Source organism: Pecten maximus, chromosome 1, assembly GCF_902652985.1.
Source record: "Pecten maximus chromosome 1, xPecMax1.1, whole genome shotgun sequence".
Lineage (NCBI taxonomy): Eukaryota > Metazoa > Mollusca > Bivalvia > Pectinida > Pectinidae > Pecten > Pecten maximus.
This window is the reverse complement of record NC_047015.1, coordinates 50,066,513-50,084,976: the sequence shown is the minus strand read 5'-3', so window position 1 is coordinate 50,084,976 and position 18,464 is coordinate 50,066,513. Positions and strand designations below refer to the sequence as shown.

The 18,464-nt window shown below is 35.8% G+C and overlaps 1 protein-coding gene across 2 annotated transcripts in view; it reads left to right on the top strand.

The window, feature by feature from the left end:
* Positions 1-12,770, top strand: part of LOC117337027 (acetylcholine receptor subunit alpha-1-B-like) — a 100,633-nt gene extending 87,863 nt beyond the window's left edge. Inside the window, exons 7-8 of one of the 2 annotated variants that reach the window (XM_033897779.1) lie at positions 7,338-7,758; positions 11,081-12,770. In XM_033897779.1, the coding sequence (XP_033753670.1) occupies positions 7,338-7,758; positions 11,081-11,121 (462 nt within the window). In that variant the 3' untranslated portion in view covers positions 11,122-12,770. Of the gene's footprint in view, positions 1-7,337; positions 7,759-8,428 lie in introns of both variants that reach the window. The other variant, XM_033897787.1, reaches the window with a different exon arrangement.
* The last annotated feature ends 5,694 nt before the right edge of the window (positions 12,771-18,464 follow it).

Sequence of the window (18,464 nt, the reverse complement as noted above, 5' to 3'; positions counted from 1 at the left end):
GTCTGGCAGTGTTGACATCCGAGTGACTTAGACGCTTGAAATGGTAGGACTAAAATTCCGAAACGTCATAGTTGTTCAATAGTTCGCACATGACCACGCCATAGTCATTTTAGCCATGCAATAGTTCAAAATATACCTTACGCGTATAGTTAATGAAAACCAAACGCGTTATATAATAAACGTATGTATGTATTTGGTCATACAGGGTTTCTTCCTAGAAGACATGATGGCAGTGCTACCATTGTTGCTTTGGCATATTTTCAATGAACACAAATATACCCTACATTGTTCTTAGTTATTTCAAACGTGGAGAAAATACACATAAAACAAAAGCACCAATGCCGGAGGGTAAATTGTAGATAATATATGTTATATCGACAGTGGCCATGGCAGACAACAATTAGTCTTTGTTGTTCTTATCCATCGTAATGTTTTTGACATATCGCTTTCTGTGTGCGCATGACTTATCACAAATTGTAAAAACTGTTGCAGAGCGTTCACGTAACGTAATGCCGTTATTTTGCACATTGTTCCCTAGACACCTCTTCCTAGAATAATTATGGATTTCCCGGGACATTATGTCAGACAATGATGTACAAGACACTGTCTATACCAGCAGTATATCGAATACCTCACTACCCACATACTTACTAAGATTCCCTCTTTTCTACCAACAGCACATGCTAAACATGTAATTGACCAATACGGTTTTTTCTGTAATTTGAATTCCTATTTTAGGTTGACATTTAAAATAACGATAAAAAACCCACTAAAAAACCAACAAAAAACAAAAAAGAAAAATAAATCTTATCATATATCTACTCCCTCTTCCCTCATTACTGATCTTCACAATTAGAAATGGTTCTTGTTGTTCTTATCACATGATTCACAACCTCCTAATTTGTGGATTGTCTCCCTTTACACTGCCGCACTTTGGGCCCTTGGTTGAGTAATCGCCCCCTTGAAGAAAGATTTGTTCATGTTCCCTTGTCGAGACATACTAAATGTGTTCTCTGCTTGACTTTCAGCTGAGTACCTACATGTAGTTCGCCCATAGCCAGTATAAGTGTAAGCCGATGAAGTGTCGCTCGACCGGGTCCCGGTGTGATATTTCATTGTGATAGCACTGTAATAAAAATGTCCGTCATGACCCTATCATTCGTTTATATGTAAACAGTTAAACCAAACCTGACCTACCTCAGCGAACTTAACTTTGCATTTGTAAATAACGGTAGCAATGCACTGGCCGTATTATATTTCATTTCATTATTTTATTTTACATAAAATGAATAATACAAAAGAAATATTAATAATGAATCAATATCATCTTCCTATTAAGGACATCTCAGATAGCGTTATGATATTTATATTTTATCTAAAAAATCTGACATCGCCCAATTTTTACGGACATTGTGTTAAAAATCTCCTCTCCCTCAATGCATAATTGATTTCATTCAACGTGGTTTTTTTTTTATTGTTATTGAAACTCGTTATCATTTTTTATATCTGGCATGTGGTTCTTAAATCGAAAGTGACAAGAAGCTTAAGTGTGAAATAAATCCAAATGTCGTAAACATGCATATTTACAATAAACATGTTCCCGAAAGAATTGCCCGTATGTTGTGCTATTTTGGGCACGCTATATCTGTCTATCAATTCATCACCTTCATCCTATGAGAAAAAAACCCTGACCCCAGAAGAAATCTGTTTCAAATCATTTCGTTATAAACCACATGACCTTTTTTTAGAGCGATATAATTTCGATTTCTGACTAATTTTCTTTTCTCTCCTTTAACGAAAAGTGATGCAAACGAGGCTACGGTGTTACATTTCTTGGTGGTTGGGTGGCACAATGGTAACTCACATGTATCTTTTACCTAAGCGGCCGGGGTACGGCTCGAACGTGTATGAGGTAATCTGACCGAGAGGCCGCAGTGGCTGAGTGGTTAAGGTGCCCCAACACTTTATCACTAGTCCTCCGCCTCTGAGTTCGATACCCACCTGGGGCACTTGCCAGGTACTGACGGTAGGCCGGTGGTTTTTCTCCTGGTACTCCGGCTTTCCTCCACCTCCAACACATTGAATGTCCTTAAATGACACTGGCTGTTAAAAGGACGTTAAACAAAATAAACCTCAAACTTCACCTGCCCGACCACGTGGGTTGTCTCTAGATATATCGGTTTTCTCTATCAGTGCGAGTGACGAGTCCCTGTAGCGTTCTGCGTACTAGTGGCAATACCATGCATTCTTGGAGGACATACCAAATTGCAATTCTAGTATTTTCTGCTGATTTGGGTATCTAAACACGTGGTTGCGGTCACTTTTAATTTTCGTAATGCAGGGAAAGTCTTAGTCTTAGTTTCATAAAGATTACGCCAGATAATATTTTCTAACAGTGATTTCTACTGTTATAGTCGCTTTAAAAACTTTCGATTTTTAGTTTTGTGTTTCAATGTAGCTCAGTTATTCAAAAGGTATCACTGTTATTCCAACCAAACCTAGTATATATGGATATCTCAACACTCCCTATAGAATACATTTCGGTCGGAAATGACATACAAAGGAAATTTTTAGAGTAAGTGATTTTGCTAAATTTGATATATTCTTGGCAATGTATCCATATTTTCACACGTCTGAAACGGCGCAGGGTACTACAATATTATCACTTCGTTTTTGCAAAAACATAACTTATCATAATGACAAAGATGGAAAGGTGAGATATAATTACGCCCAATTTTTGTAGTGGTGTTAGGCGACTAAATTACTCATTTAAACAGGGAACAAATTTGTCATTGAAATCATTGATTACTTCCTACCAGCTTATCCTTTATTGTTCTGATTTTAGCGCCTTGTTGCTAATCGCTTTAAGGTATCGAACGTTGCTCTTCAACCAAATTTTTACACCTCTCCCCCGCTCAACCGCCAGAGGGCGTGCGCATGCAGTCAGCTGCGGTACACGTCACAGCATGAGCTGTCAGTACGTGGAGAAGGCGCCACCTATATCCTGCCAGGGAAGGTGTCACCGCACCTTACACCATCTAATTACCTTACACTTTGCCATATTTTTTTTATACTATTTCAAGAACTGAGAATTTAAATGCAATTAGCTCCAGTGTTTCTTGATTTCTAGTACGTCGTGTGTTCTGGTTATAGCAACAGTTTTTTTTTCAGCTGCAACCATAACGATTTCATAGAAAAGCTTGTTTCACAACGACTAGCCGTCGGATGTATCTGCTGCGTCTAGCAAAGATTTCACTTTGATCATGTTGTGTTCTCCCGATTTCGGATTTTGTTTTTATAACGTTACAGTTATTATGGGATGTGATAGTTGGGGCCTTGTGTCTAGACACTTCCATGTGGTTTATACATTTGCCTGTGGCGAGGTGTAGCATGTCTCGCCATGGTATGCCAATACACACATCAATTTTCACGGTCTTACATAGTAATTTTATATGTATTTTCATTCCGTGTCATGAGAGAAAAGCCGACTACTGCACTCTACTTTGTAAGGAACAGTCGGTAGCGGAAAGCCTGGGCTCATATGTACGCCATATATGTGAATAACTTACTTAAGTTGGCATCAGTTTTCTACATTTTACGGAATACATATTACAGATTTATTTGAAACACATGTTTTAGAAAGCTAATATGGAAAGATTGGCTTGTGTAAAAGCAATTCATGAGCAACGACCGATTTGGTTACGACATATGACACTGGTATGTTCTATTATTGTCTGGGTCACCAGGACGATTTATATCAAACGTTTTTGTGACCTAGACTGGTTATACTCCGAATATATGGCCTAAATCATGCAGATATTTCGAACGTCATTGTTATCATGCATTGGCGATAACTTATCAAATTTTGGAAACACAACTACGTAATTCAAAATGGAATTAATAATGTATATATTACCAAATTCTGCAAAGAGTCATTATTGAATATTTCTATTTGAATATATCTCTACATGTAGAGACAAGAACAATGCATGTATATCACATGTGTTGATACAGTAATACACTTATAGACCATGTCCAGGATTCCTTCCCAAAATTTCAGCAAAATTACGATAAGTCGAAGTCGACGGGATCAAGTAAAATATTCGACATATCCGGTGGTTCGACTTAACCGAATTTCTACCTACGGACATATGCAATGACATAAATGGCCCAAATTCATCGGTTGTCTACCACACACATGTCTGATAGCAAGGTGGGCCAAAGCAATATATAAAACCAAACATTTCATATCATAGCAATACAATTTTGATTAAATATTATATATGTCTAAAATACAGAAATATTAGCACTGATCATGTCACACACAGCAATACACAGATACACTCGTGTTAACATTATCGGGAATAATGCAGGTTTGTTAAGTATACTTTGTATAAAGCATTCTCGTATCGTCCTATCATATACGTACAAAAAATGTAACATAAGGGGAGACTATACCATAAATAATTTACACAAGCAATTCAATAGAAATCGATAAAAAACTATATAACAAAAAGTGCGATGTTGTCTGTTTGTGACATCAACATATTGCTTATTTCATTTAATTGGTAATGACGCAGGTTTCTCTCACTTGGGAGTCCAATTCTGATATGTAACGAACTTCGCCAAGGACAAAATATATGAACTCATTAAAATGAAAATGAAATTTCTTATGAAATAATTTTTTGAAATAAAATAAAAATAATTTGCGAATCAATAACAAATAAAAGCTGATACGCGATGTAAGCACATCAAAGTTTGGTTAGCTTGAAAACAGATCAATGACATTTTCTATGGCTAGATATTAACAATCTATGAATATGATTCAATATCGACCATTAAACAGATTTAATTTAAGATGATAAATATTTGTAAATCGTCCTTTACTAAGGACAAGAATATACATTTTTTTATGTACTTACCGGTGGTGAACTGATAGTTGTTGTCTGCATCAGATACGAAATATCATGTTTTATTTTTACTGACAACAACATTTTCGGCACAAACACGGAAGTTTTTATATCATTTAGAAGGAACGGACCCTTAAATATATATTCGACGAAACCGCAGTATTTCTTTGATACATTTTTCAATTCTTCAAAAATAATGTAAGTCTTTTTACCCCGCCGTAGCTCGTCTAATTTCCGTTCATTGAAGACTCTTTAACAATAGACTTTATTTTGAATTTATTCTTCACAATAACATTATCTGTATATTATGTGGTTAAGCTGTCCCGACACTTTATCGCTAGTCGCGAGTTTGAAGCCCACGTGGGGACAGTTGCCTGGTACTGACCGTAGGTCGGTGGTCTTTCTCCGGGTACTACAGCGTTCCTCCACTTCCAAAACCAGGCACGTCCTTAAATGACCCTATCTGTGAATAGGACGTGAAAAAATAAACAAAATTGTACATTATGTATATACTATATGGTGTATTTTCACATCACAATCGATCTTGTAACATTAAAAGACAATAAACTGTTCGGCATGGATTTTGCCTTCATGCTCTATCCGTTTCCAAATTCCAGCATCAGATATATTGTGTTACTGCTAACACGCTCAAACATAGCATACACTGCAGAGATACAACTCATGACAACAGTATATAAGAAACACATTTGGGCAAAACCTGTCGTTATGTAATGGGCTTAAGGCTTTCACAATACATCAAGTTCTGAAGAAAATGACCAAATAACTTCGCCATTTACAACAAGCTAGGCCATTCACGGGGTCCCGCAGGCAGACTTCAAGTATACGAGAAGGCGTAGCTCTGGAATAAAGACCCTTCATCTTCACATCTTCATTCGTGTTCTGATCATCGATTTTCACACAGCCGAGGTTTTATGATATAATAGCAATTTACTGCTTTTGGAAAAAAACACCGCAAATGCCCATAAACCTGAAGTGCGTATGTATGTATTGGTAAGGGAAAGAAGAGCGAATCTGCAGACTGCTAAACACCCCCACTCGCAGATAATGTTATAGGCTTGGTTAATGATTTCCAGCATTCCTGTAAAGCTGTTGGTCCTATTTTTGATTACAGGGACAGCTTGGCATCGTTGGTGATACACCAGTCTAGAGAAGATAAGATTTTATTTTCCCTTTCTGCTGACGGCAAGGTGTACAGCATGTGTCTGTCCTTGAGGAAGAGAATCTCTCTTAGTTCCCCGATACACCTGTATAGAATGGCATTTTAAATGATCATGCGTTTATGGTTTCTCTGATGTAGTGGTATAGATACTATGTGCTGTTCGAAACACAAACACAACAGGTACAGCATATTTGCAACCTCAACACACGTATTTACGAACGTAGACAGTTAGGCATTGTATGCATCAAGTCCCATTGTCGTCATCGCTCGTTATCTTAAGGAAATCCCCTCACATCAAAATGCCTAAAGTATTATTGGATTTAAGGGAAGACAATTTGCTAAGGATGATTCCTTAAATTCTTTAATGCTTTCCTATGGGAAAGTTTAAGTTATGGGATTTCCTTAAGTTACGGAACGTTTATAAAGTTAGAGCCAGTTATATATAATCACCTACATGTACATTGTCTTACACTATTGCATCATTGCCAATATTCTCCTTTTGTGTGTGGACCTTAGAGATCCAAGCACCTTGAAGCATCTCAATTATTTTAATGTTGCGACTCCTATTGATACGGTTATATGAAAACAGACACCGTTTTCTGAAAATATGTTCCTCGATAAAAAAAAAAATCTTTGCAGAAGCCTATTATATAACCATGTTCACCTTTAATCTCGTAATTCCTATTGTAATTAGTTGAGAAGAAAACAATATATCGTTTGCCCTATTATTATCAATTTTAACCTTAACTAGCATTTGTCAATTCGTTTCTACTGTGCCATTACCTTGTTTTTGTTGTAGTATTTCATATCACATGTCTGAAATACATCTCGTTAACCTTTTTGATTGCCCGCTTATTGCCTCAAATGAACGATTATTCGCAATTGTTCGTAAGGTTTGTTGACTGAAGGGTCACTGGTTCGAATCATAGAACGATTGTTGTGTTGTATGCTTAAACCAGATACTTAACTCTGCTGTGTTCCAGTCGTCTCAGTTGTGAATAAGTACGTGGTAGCGCAGTGCAAGAAATGTCGATTGTAAGCTGTTAGCACCGAAATGGCAGTTCCGGCTGTGTGCTCCCCAGGGAGCTGAGAAAGGCATAAGCTGGTGGCTAAAAGCCAAATAACCACAGAAAGTTTTGAACCGCTTTCAGATGATTATGTTGCTGTGATATGGTGGTACATAATGATTATTATAATTATTAATATGGACATGCATTTGTCATACATGTTTTAATTTTATATTTCAGTTCATGATTGATATCGTCGCCAGAGTATTCATGATACGGGACAAACTGATTGAAAAGCAGGAGGAACAACCACAAAAGAATAGTTGGAACATAAAGTATACAGATGGCGCCACGTCTAAACTTCCGGAAACGGAAATGAAATTCGCCAAAGTAAGATTACTGGACGAAGGAAAAGAGGACGGTTATGAACAAAACAACAAAGACTGTAATATTGAGAGGCTCAACATCATTCGCTCGAGTCTCTCCGAGGACATCAGGATCATTCGTGAGATCCTTGAAGCATACCGAGACAAGAAATCGAAGGCTGAGCAGAAGGAGAAATACATACGCGAATGGAAGGTCATCTGTTGTATAACAGATCGCTTGTTCTTTCTGATGTACTTGGTCATCAATATAATTGGTATCGTTATTATTTTCTTCGGTAAGTAAATGGACGCGCTGTGTTCAAGGAATGGCGGGATACTAGGAGACATTTTATTATCATTTAGTCTATTGGTTCGGAAAGACGGGACGAGACAGCGAAGTCTCATTTTGTACCTACATATATATTAACATGTTTATTTCACTTACCTATGATATTCCTAACTGTCAGTGCGATCCCATTAGACGTCTGTTAACAATAAAAAGTCGGTAGGGCCGCATTAAACATACGTTTTGCGAGCGTTGTAAACCATTAAAAGCATGTTTAACTTGCATTTGGAAGTTAGTACTCTTATGGTAATACGCATGCTAAAATATTTAACACATATTAAAATTTCCGTTATTTCCCGAAACTTGGTCACAATGCAGTACAGGTTTTTCTTTTTATAGAAACTAATAATTTTATACTATCGATTACTGAGTTATTCTACAGAAATTTTGTCGATTTCGTCAAAAACACGCGATCCGGCAGATCGTGCCGAGAAACAGAGAAAAGACAGGTATAAGATAAGATAAGATAAGTTTATTTCTGGTTCAGGACTTTTAAAGTCCTCTATACCAGACTCAAAATAATACATGAGATTGATATAGTACTTCTGTCCGGTCTACTGTACATTGTTTATGATTTAATTGATGCTTTGTAATTAAAGAAAAGTTCTTGGTTTTTCCAGTGATCGTCTAGCTTGTTTAGGTATGTGTGGATGATATCAAACTTTGAACTGGATTAGAAACTTGACACATCATTAATCTCTCGGGACCATCATCAAGTGTTTGACAAAATCGAGAACCAGATATATTACATAGATGTTTTGGTCGAAACCGCACACGTCAGAAATATGTCTAATCCAAAACCGGAAACGTCATCAATCTCCCTGGACCTAACACAAACATGTCACCAAACTGTCTGAACCAAAATGGAAGGTTATAAATGTTTTGCTGGACAAAAACGCAGTGACGTCATAAATATATCTGGACCGGAACCAGATGTATCGCATACACGTCTAGAGAAAATCAAGAACACTTCTCCCTGGAACTAATTTGCAAATCTTTACTAATCTTTATGAATGGACAGAGATACGACGAAAATAAAGTGACTCTGGACAAAAATCAGAAGGTCCACAATCAGTCTGACATGGAAACAGACAGTCACGAATCTGTCTGGATCATCATCACCGAGAACCAGATACGTCAGAAAATGTCTGGACCAACAGCCGACATGTCATCAATATTTATCTGCATTGTCATCACAAATATGATTGGATCATCACTAAACTTACTAGACAGATAGCTAAACATGTCATAATCATGTCTGGACAGTGTCCGGGTGTAGCTCATGCCTCTCTACCTAATTATAGATCTAACAAGTACGCATCCGTTTTTATTCTTCCTACTGGTTTCAGATTTAACAAAACAAGACAATCGTCACCAATCTCACTATAGCTCTTTCGATGTTCAGTTGGTGTATGTTCTCATAGCAAACATGTCTTACGCTTACATTTCTTTGTGTAATAGTCTTTGGTTGTTTTGTATACGCGGTACCTAGTGTGGTTTATATACTAGATTTTATAATAATTATTATTATTATATATATATACTTGGATCCAAACTATGTGTATGTATGTGTCTGACAATCGTGTACTTCTACACAATCGCATGTTACATCGCTATGATGAAAGACGAAGTGCAAAATGAAGTTGGATGATGGGATTTGAAACCCAAAACGATCGTGACTCTTTCGAAAGTGAAATATAAATGAGAGTAACTGTTGCTCCTTTTGTCCCCGCCCAGCATGTGCGTGACTAAATAGCATCCCACATCTTTAATACGATAAACCGTAAGAGAAAGTGCTAGGGTAGTCTTGTTTCGAGAACTGGCAGGTTGCAGGGACCCTATCGGGGCTGTCATTATTCCTGATCCCAGCGGCCTACTCGCTGCTTCGCACAGTAGAAAGCTTGGCTGACTCTCAAAATCGAGGACTTTTGGCTGGATAATGTATGCCACAAAGCAATATGTCTTTTTGCTCCTTAGACAGCAAAGAGCGTCACCCATGGGAGGTAATCGCGTAATTGTTTCATTATTTTCGAAACGGACTTGGCAGACGAATGTGATGACTGATGGTATAGCAACCCGTGTTAGATCATATTATAATCAACACTGTCGTATTTCTCCCCCGACACTTTTGTCTTCTCCAACTCCAATAGATTACGCAACGAAGCTGGGAAAATGTGGACACTCAAAAACCACGTGTTGATTCGCCATGTTTCCATGGTTGTTTGTTTTTCTCGATTTTTCACTTGAATAATGTTGACTGTTGGACATATATTTGTGGGGATTTTAGTATCTGTGACGACACAACGTTCTCAGACTATTTCTGTCGTGCGCGAACACTGCCATGAACGTACTGACGTCATGATATCGAATTCGTCTTCTTTTAGTGACGTCATCACACAGACTGTTACCTGTGTCGTACAACAGTCTGTGCTATTCCTAACTTTTCAATGCCAACTAAACTTATTAAATATTTGAAACATGTTTTCTATTGAAATTAATTATACGATTCTAGCGGCAGATCGAGAAGGGATTCCTGCAAGACAGGAAACTCTTCAATCTTGTCTCTTTTTCTTTTTGAACCCATTTTTTTTTTATTTGGAATTGGTTTTCTAAATTAAAAACGTGTAATATATAGGATTTCGAGATCCGTCTCTGGGCTCTGCATGTAAACGTGTTGCTCCATTTTTAAGTATTATCAATGGGCATTATTTACTGCTGAGATGAGGGTGTGCCGTCTGTGTGGAAGAAAGGTGGTACTTTATTTCTACATTTCTTGCTTTTTAATAAACACTTAATATAGATATTGCATCTAACTAGCAATTTTAACGTTACATTGTATTGTTGAAGTTATATTGTATGCGAGTAAAAAAAAAATTGTATGTAAATATTAACAGAGAACTAGGTATTAGTTTTTTTTCAAATACGAATTAAAACTGCATTATGTTCATTCATTGTAAATAATCATGCGCGTGCACAACCGGTTAGGTAAGCACTATTCATTTCAAAATGAATAATCAAATTGTAAATTTCCTGTCAAGTGGTCACGTGATGGAATGAATTATCACATGACCAAGCAAGTTCGTCTTTAAGAACTTGCTCATCATTGTTTTCTTTAGATTCTTTCCTTTTAATTAATTTTTCACTGTGAAAGTTGTTTTTGTTACGGTTACTTGCTTGTACCCACACCTCAGTCCATGGAGAATATTCCGGTATTAAGTATCAAATGCTATATATGTATAGATGTAATTTATATGTGTGTCCGTCTGTTCCAGCGTCTGACCTGTACATACCAGAAAAGACATCGCCTACATAACTGTGAAGTAAATCACATGGACAAATCTGATTGGATGATCAGGATCTTTCACGAGTTTAACCGTTGTTGTTTTCATATATATATATATATCATCATCATGAAATGTATCACTGTGTTTTATCTAACAACAACTGCCAAAAGTTCATTTTTAATCCAAAGGATGTCTATAGTTTCATGGACCAGCTAACGCCTACAATGGATAGTCTTGATAATTATAGAGACAGAAGTATTGTCCACGCCAAGGTGACCAAATGTGCGGTGTCAATAAATTCGGTTGACAACCAGGAGAGGAGTCATTGACAACATAGTTCATGATGCAGGGACGGCGTTCACAAGGCATGAACTGCAACCTCTGGGATATCATGATGAGGACTTCTCTTCTTTGAGGTTAAATTATTAAAAGAAATTGATATAAACATATATATATACATACATACATATATATTGCGTGCGATACATTCATGAAATAACTTTTGTTGTACAATGTAATTATTTTAGAGATATATATTCTTTTACTTTGCTGCTGATAAAAAGACATTGTAATATAGTTACGTAGAATTAACACAGGGGAAAAGTAGTTGCTTTTTAGACACCCATAATCACATTTCCCTTATATCATATTATATGTAAGCGCATGGGAGGCGCATACGGGCGCACGTTAGGCGCACAAGATGCGTCCGGATTATATCCATCGTTGCCAGAGAAGGCAGCGAAAAGACCCTGACAACGAATACGTATATTAAAGCGAGATAAAGTAGGGTGAGGCCATATGTTCCCCTGGGACCTGCATGGGTGATATACGCCAATTATTATATATGTGTGTCTGTGTGTCGAAACACCCAAAGTACCCATCTTTGTCAATGCGTGTGTTATATCGTTATAAGAAATGACATCTGTCTTAAGCGGTGCCAAAATGCAAGTCACTATAAAAAAACAATTTTGGGGAAGAAATCAGTTTTCTAATTATTTTAATCCTTAAACAACAGCATAGAAAGATATCAAAGCCAAACTTCACTAGGTACGAAGATATATGTAAATACTTCAAAACATCTTCAAAATTAAAACACAGCAGGATAACTACTTATAACCGGAAATGACTACTCTTTTTTTAAATAGACTGTCCCCCGTCTCCAGTATATTGAAATTTATCCATTTGAATTTTTGTAATTTTTGTCTTTTGGATATGTCTGGTTCTAAGTTTCAAACTGGTGGGTTATAATCTAGTGACAAAATTTAGCTGGGCAATTATCTACAAAAACTTAGGAGCTGGTAAGCCAGTATATGTTTTGAACACAGGTCTTTGTTTTGTATATAGGCACCCAAGCAAACTAAAAACGCCCCCTTGGAAGAAAACAATATAGCAGCACTTAAATGTCCGTGTATAAAGTTATGGGTTGTCGAACGCCATAATTATTAGAATTTCTTTATCTAAGAGAATTAGAGCATCAGCCGAAATTGCGATGCTTGAACAGTATATCACTTTACTCTATGCAGATACCATAACCCTGTATGTTATTTTTGTGCAGGTATGTATACCGACTTTGATCCGCTAGAACTTGCACCGCTGTATGTTTGCTCCCTTGTAATGCAATAGCCACGATATCGTTCCATATAAAGAATCAACGAATAAAGACACATCACTATCTGTTGTTCTGGGACTTTATTTACTTGTATGTTTGTGTTCTGAGATCTTTTTAATTAACATGTTGGTGCGACTTATATTGCTGGCACCTACTGCAATCATACATATTTTGGCAACCTTTAATTTTTCTCTCGTTTAAACATTGACGTAACATTGATATAATCTTCAGCTCTATGAAGGTGGCCAGTGTATTTTAAAATTTTATCACTCTTATTGTGCTAATTACAAACTTTTTTTACCCATACCGAGGGAGTGATAATGTTTCTTAAACTATATAGTGCTGTAGAATTATAGTCCGTCAAAATATGGGGTCGCCAAAATGTGTGTTGGTTACAGTAACTGAATAGAATTTAACTCGTATTACGTCCGGTACAAATTCGATGTTTGCCAAATGTTTCGAATATGTAGCGGAATGATTCGACATTTCATCTTTAAGCAGATATCCAAATGCTACCATTTTTACTCATTGGATTGAGATGCATATACCGGAGCTTCGGTTAATATCAGGATCGGGAGATGTATTAACCACGAAATGAAGAACCGTAACTCCTCCCTCTGCAGAGGTTAATGATTGTATATTAATACATATATTGATGTATACATAATTATGGGCCAATGCAATATGAATCGCCTAGATTAGGATTTCCTATACTGCAGCTCCGACTAATGCCGTACACTAAAAGCCGTACTAAGTACATGTAACTACATGGATTGACATGGACAGTAAGTAGTCCACACAATATGTTAACACCTTGCAATGGAATGTTAGAGGGACATACAGTCGAGCCAAAATAATTCAAACTGCGTCATAATTCGTCAGTAATAAAAAGACAAGGGCCTGGAGTGATACTACCTTGGGGACGGCAGTGGGAACCCAAATTAAAGGTCAAAAAATGTCAAAACCTGTATGGGAAAGCGCTTTATCTCCGTAATTCAATAAATACAATAAACACCCCGTATCTGGTGTCGCTAGTGGTAATTACTTCTCGGTACTTTGATGTTCCTCAGGGCATATCTTAAAATGTCTGAGATTTTGAATATCTACCGTAGCTTTGTCAACTAAATCAATTTCGATGTTTATTCTAAGCTGGTACCATCAGCATAGTTTGAGAAAGATACCATCTAGGAGATTCTATTCCTATGGTATTTGGGAGATCAAAGTATTGAAGCTTTCGGAAAATTCTGACGCATCCTATTATTTCACTTTCCTTACTTTTTTCCTACCAACTCAATAAAAATATATATCTGAAACGATAATTGCTAACGTATGAAGACAAGAACCGCATATCCTATAGCTACGGAAAATCTGCTTCTGACAATTTCTGTGACGAGAGTTCGGATATTGAATACTTTTTTATAGAAAAATGAACGCATGTGCAGTTGCCAGCCAATCAAATGCAGGTAAACGTCGAACTGAGAATATCAAGGAACTTAGACAGTTTCATTTGTACAAGTTGTCCATTGACACATGTTAATATCGTCTTGGCTTACAGGTATTGTTTCGGTATCTCTGGAATAATTACAATTTGGTTAAATTTTTTTAATTACACGTAACACCCATACATCATACAAAGTGTATAAACTCGTGTTTTATGCACGTGATAATAAAATTTAAGCATTTGACACACTCTCAGATATCATAATCCCGCACATTCGTTCGCGAGACATTTATTTTTGCGATATAGTTGATGGCCGACATTATAGCGAAATTAATACCCGCACAAATATTACCGGCTATACAGATTTGAAAGTGGCATTGTCACGACAAAGTCATATTAGGACTTTTCCTGATAGGACGTAGCCACAAATTCGACAATGTTTTCTCCAGTTCCAGACAATATTGTAATTGTAGCTAGTTCCATTTGCTAAAATTTGATGAAATAATCTCATATTGGAAAAATATTTTTGAAGAGAGACTCACAAAACACATGATTATGATTTTTGTTGTTCATGTTTACAATTATATACGTAGATATGAATGGAACATCTTCACAGACAAATAAGTTATTCAAGCATACATTTTCCATGAAACAAATTAAATTGATAATTTTAATAATTAACCATATTAAGATTAATTTGTACAGAACATTCATATCTTAACCTCTTCATTAACCCCATAACTCCCAACTTATCATAGCCAGCTACATAACAAAACGTATTTCTCCATATCGTACCGTATTTTCAAAAAAACAAACAAACTGTCTAATGACTTATGCACGATTTGTTACAGAATGAATTTTCGACAATAATTTGACGGTATATATGTAAACTTGTGAGAGACATTAGTTTTGTCTTAGTTCTTATGATGATACATCTCGTCGCCGACTGAATCCGCCAGTCTGCAAAACTACTATAACAGCCTATCTGCCGCAATAGCATTTATTTCTCCAGCGCCCAATCATGACGAAACGAGTAGCGGACTGGCACGTCATGGGCTTGAACACACTAAATACGGGGCTCCCTCGGGGTCCATACTTTTGAAATAAACACATCATTCATCATGAATGTATATATGTATGTTCAATGTTCTCTCATAAATACTGAGGATTGCCTAAACAATGATGAATGATAATGCACTAACATTTCCTTATCACAGACTGCACGCACGAACGCAAATGTTAAGGATAAAGGCTATCTTTTAGTGGAATCTGCCTTCTTTACAAAAGAGTTCTGAAGAAAGAAGCATCTCAAAGCCTTTACTGTTTAGCTTTTGACATTTACTTTCAGACATATTAAGGCCAAGACATTAATTAATGCATTACCTGTACTCGTTCGTTAATTGGTAACTTTTTTAAAAAAAATATTTTCTTTTTAGCTAAATCTTATTTCATTACGTGTAAAGTATAACCTGATAGATGCCTTAATATTGACTTTTTACGGCATTGTCGCTGATCGCTATGTGGCCAAGACTCGTTTCTTTTCTTTTCTTTCCTTTTCTGTTTTTTTCCGGTGTTTTTTTTTTTTTTAAACAAAAGACTACTTCGAATTAGTTACAATGCAAGAAGCGTCATTTCCACAAACAAGTCAACATTATTTTATTATTACATGCACAATGCACGATTTTAGAAATACCTAAGTCAAAAAATGTTACAATGATAGAGCGAGATAACACACAATTCCCTATTAAAAATACTCAAATTAACATGTACTTAAATGCATATTAACAAACAAATAACGCAATGGCCCCATGATAATACAACAGCAATGTACAATTTTCTGTAAAGTCGCAATGTAGACTCATGTTTAGCATGCTATACTATTGAACGATTAAATAATGATAGAATTTTACAATATATCCAAGATTGTAAAGATAGCATTTTTACAATATATCCAAGATTGTAAAGAAAGCATTTTACAAAATATCCAAGATTGTAAAGATAGCATTTTACAAAATATCCAAGATTATAAAGAAAGCATTTTTACAATATATCCAAGATTGTAAAGAAAGCATTTTACAAAATATCCAAGATTGTAAAGATAGCATTTTACAAAATATCCAAGATTATAAAGAAAGCATTTTTACAATATATCCAAGATTGTAAAGATAGCATTTTACAAAATATCCAAGATTATAAAGAAAGCATTTTTACAATATATCGAAGATTGTAAAGAAAGCATTTTACAAAATATCCAAGATTGTAAAGATAGCATTTTACAAAATATCCAAGATTATAAAGAAAGCATTTTTACAATATATCCAAGATTGTAAAGATAGCATTTTACAAAATATCCAAGATTATAAAGAAAGCATTTTTACAATATATCCAAGATTGTAAAGATAGCATTTAACAATATATCCAAGATTATAATGATAGCAATTTACAATGTATCCAAAATCATAAAGATAGCATTTAACAAGATAATAATAAAGACGAATAAAACAAGATTAAACAAATAAAACAGTTTCGACAAGATCATACAGAGCATATATATACAATTGTACATGTATTTCAATTACAAAGAAAAACAATTGACTTCCAGTGCAGAACGTGCGATGTTCACTGTGCTATTGTACCAGTTGTGATAAGAGGGGACGACTAACAGAGGTAAATTATATCATACTGTACATACATGTACATAGACATTCAAAGATCAATCCACTAGATACACATGTAGATATTTGAACAACTTAATGAACGGTGTGCTGAGAATCATACCAATTAATCAATAATACATGTGCTTTTCGTTTCATCCGTTAATTAGCAAGATTCGATGAGAGAAAAATGCATGCATCACCACCTAACTAATCACAACAGCATGCACACTCTGAGAAAAAACACTCGAGACGGATGAATTATTAAACTCTTAATGCTTGCTAGCTTACCGCCAATGTCTTGGTCCCTTTTCTTGTCAGCACGTGAAAACTGTCGTTGATTAGGTTAAAGATCGTTATTCCCGATTAGACTTATCTGACAGTATTTTAGTATCATTGTCACGGGTCCTGGAGACATTCTAAGGTTTATCGGTACCAAGGGAATGTCGTTACCTGGATCTGACATTTCTGTTAGCAGGGGTTGTCGTTACCTGGATCTGACATTTCTGTTTCGTCCAAACGCAATGAAATATATCTAACACGCAAATCGTTGATTTAATGGGTGACGTTTTACTTAATGTCATGAACTGACACAACTGATACGAATATGTGATATCATCGCCTGGCAATATCACCAATTGTAATAGCAGATAAAATAAAATTGATAAAAAAAAAAAAAAAAATGAAAGAGGTGAATTCATGCATTTATCTTGTTGGTATTACTTATAAGAATAAATGTTAGTACTGAAATCCCTTCCACACACACAATACTCAAGAGGATTGTACGGAAGATGAATTTTAATTCCGATTCATGAATATGAACCTACGCCAACCAAACATTTATTTCGTACTTCTAGGACACGTCAGTGATGCTAGGGAAAGAGCACATCAACAAACAAAACAAATATGCAAACACACCAAGATTAAAATTTCAGATAGAAACTTGTATAGGAAATCAAAGTGAATGTGAACAAATAACAAGAAAGAACGAGGATAATAAATAATTTTATGAATATCATATTTTTTAATTGGATATCAAAAACGATAATAAATACACTGTACGTGCTTACGTTTGCTACCCGTATTCGTCAGAACTCAACTTTTAAACTCCATGCCGATTTATCATAAGCTTTTCAGAATTTCAGACAGTTTTAATGTTAGATCATCGTCATGGAAGACATGTTAAAAGAAGTCACTGTATCATTCGCTACACAGTGTCCTGCCCTAGGGAAATCACATGGCTATAAATAGACATAAAAAAGTAAAATCACAGTCTGAAGCAGGTAATTATACCCACATTCCAGGAAAGGTAATTTCCCTGTAGAGCTAAGACAAAGGTTTATTTCCAGGAAAGAAACGACGGCGTTGTAGTAGTTTGTCGTTCCATTTCCTATACAAGAGAATCTAGAAATGTTCTGAATGTATAGATACAAGTTCTGTATAGGCACACTGGTGCTATTAAACCACGACCATGCACTTAAAAGCAGAAAGATAATGTCAACGGCAGACATCAGTTATTAAACGTTATAGTAAAAGAAATAGAATAATATCTATATGTGAAATACATATTCTTCCAGTATTGTTATAGTTGATACATACATGTACGTATAAATTAATTGGTGAATATGTATTCTGGGCATTTACAGTTTTATAACGTAATTTTATGTG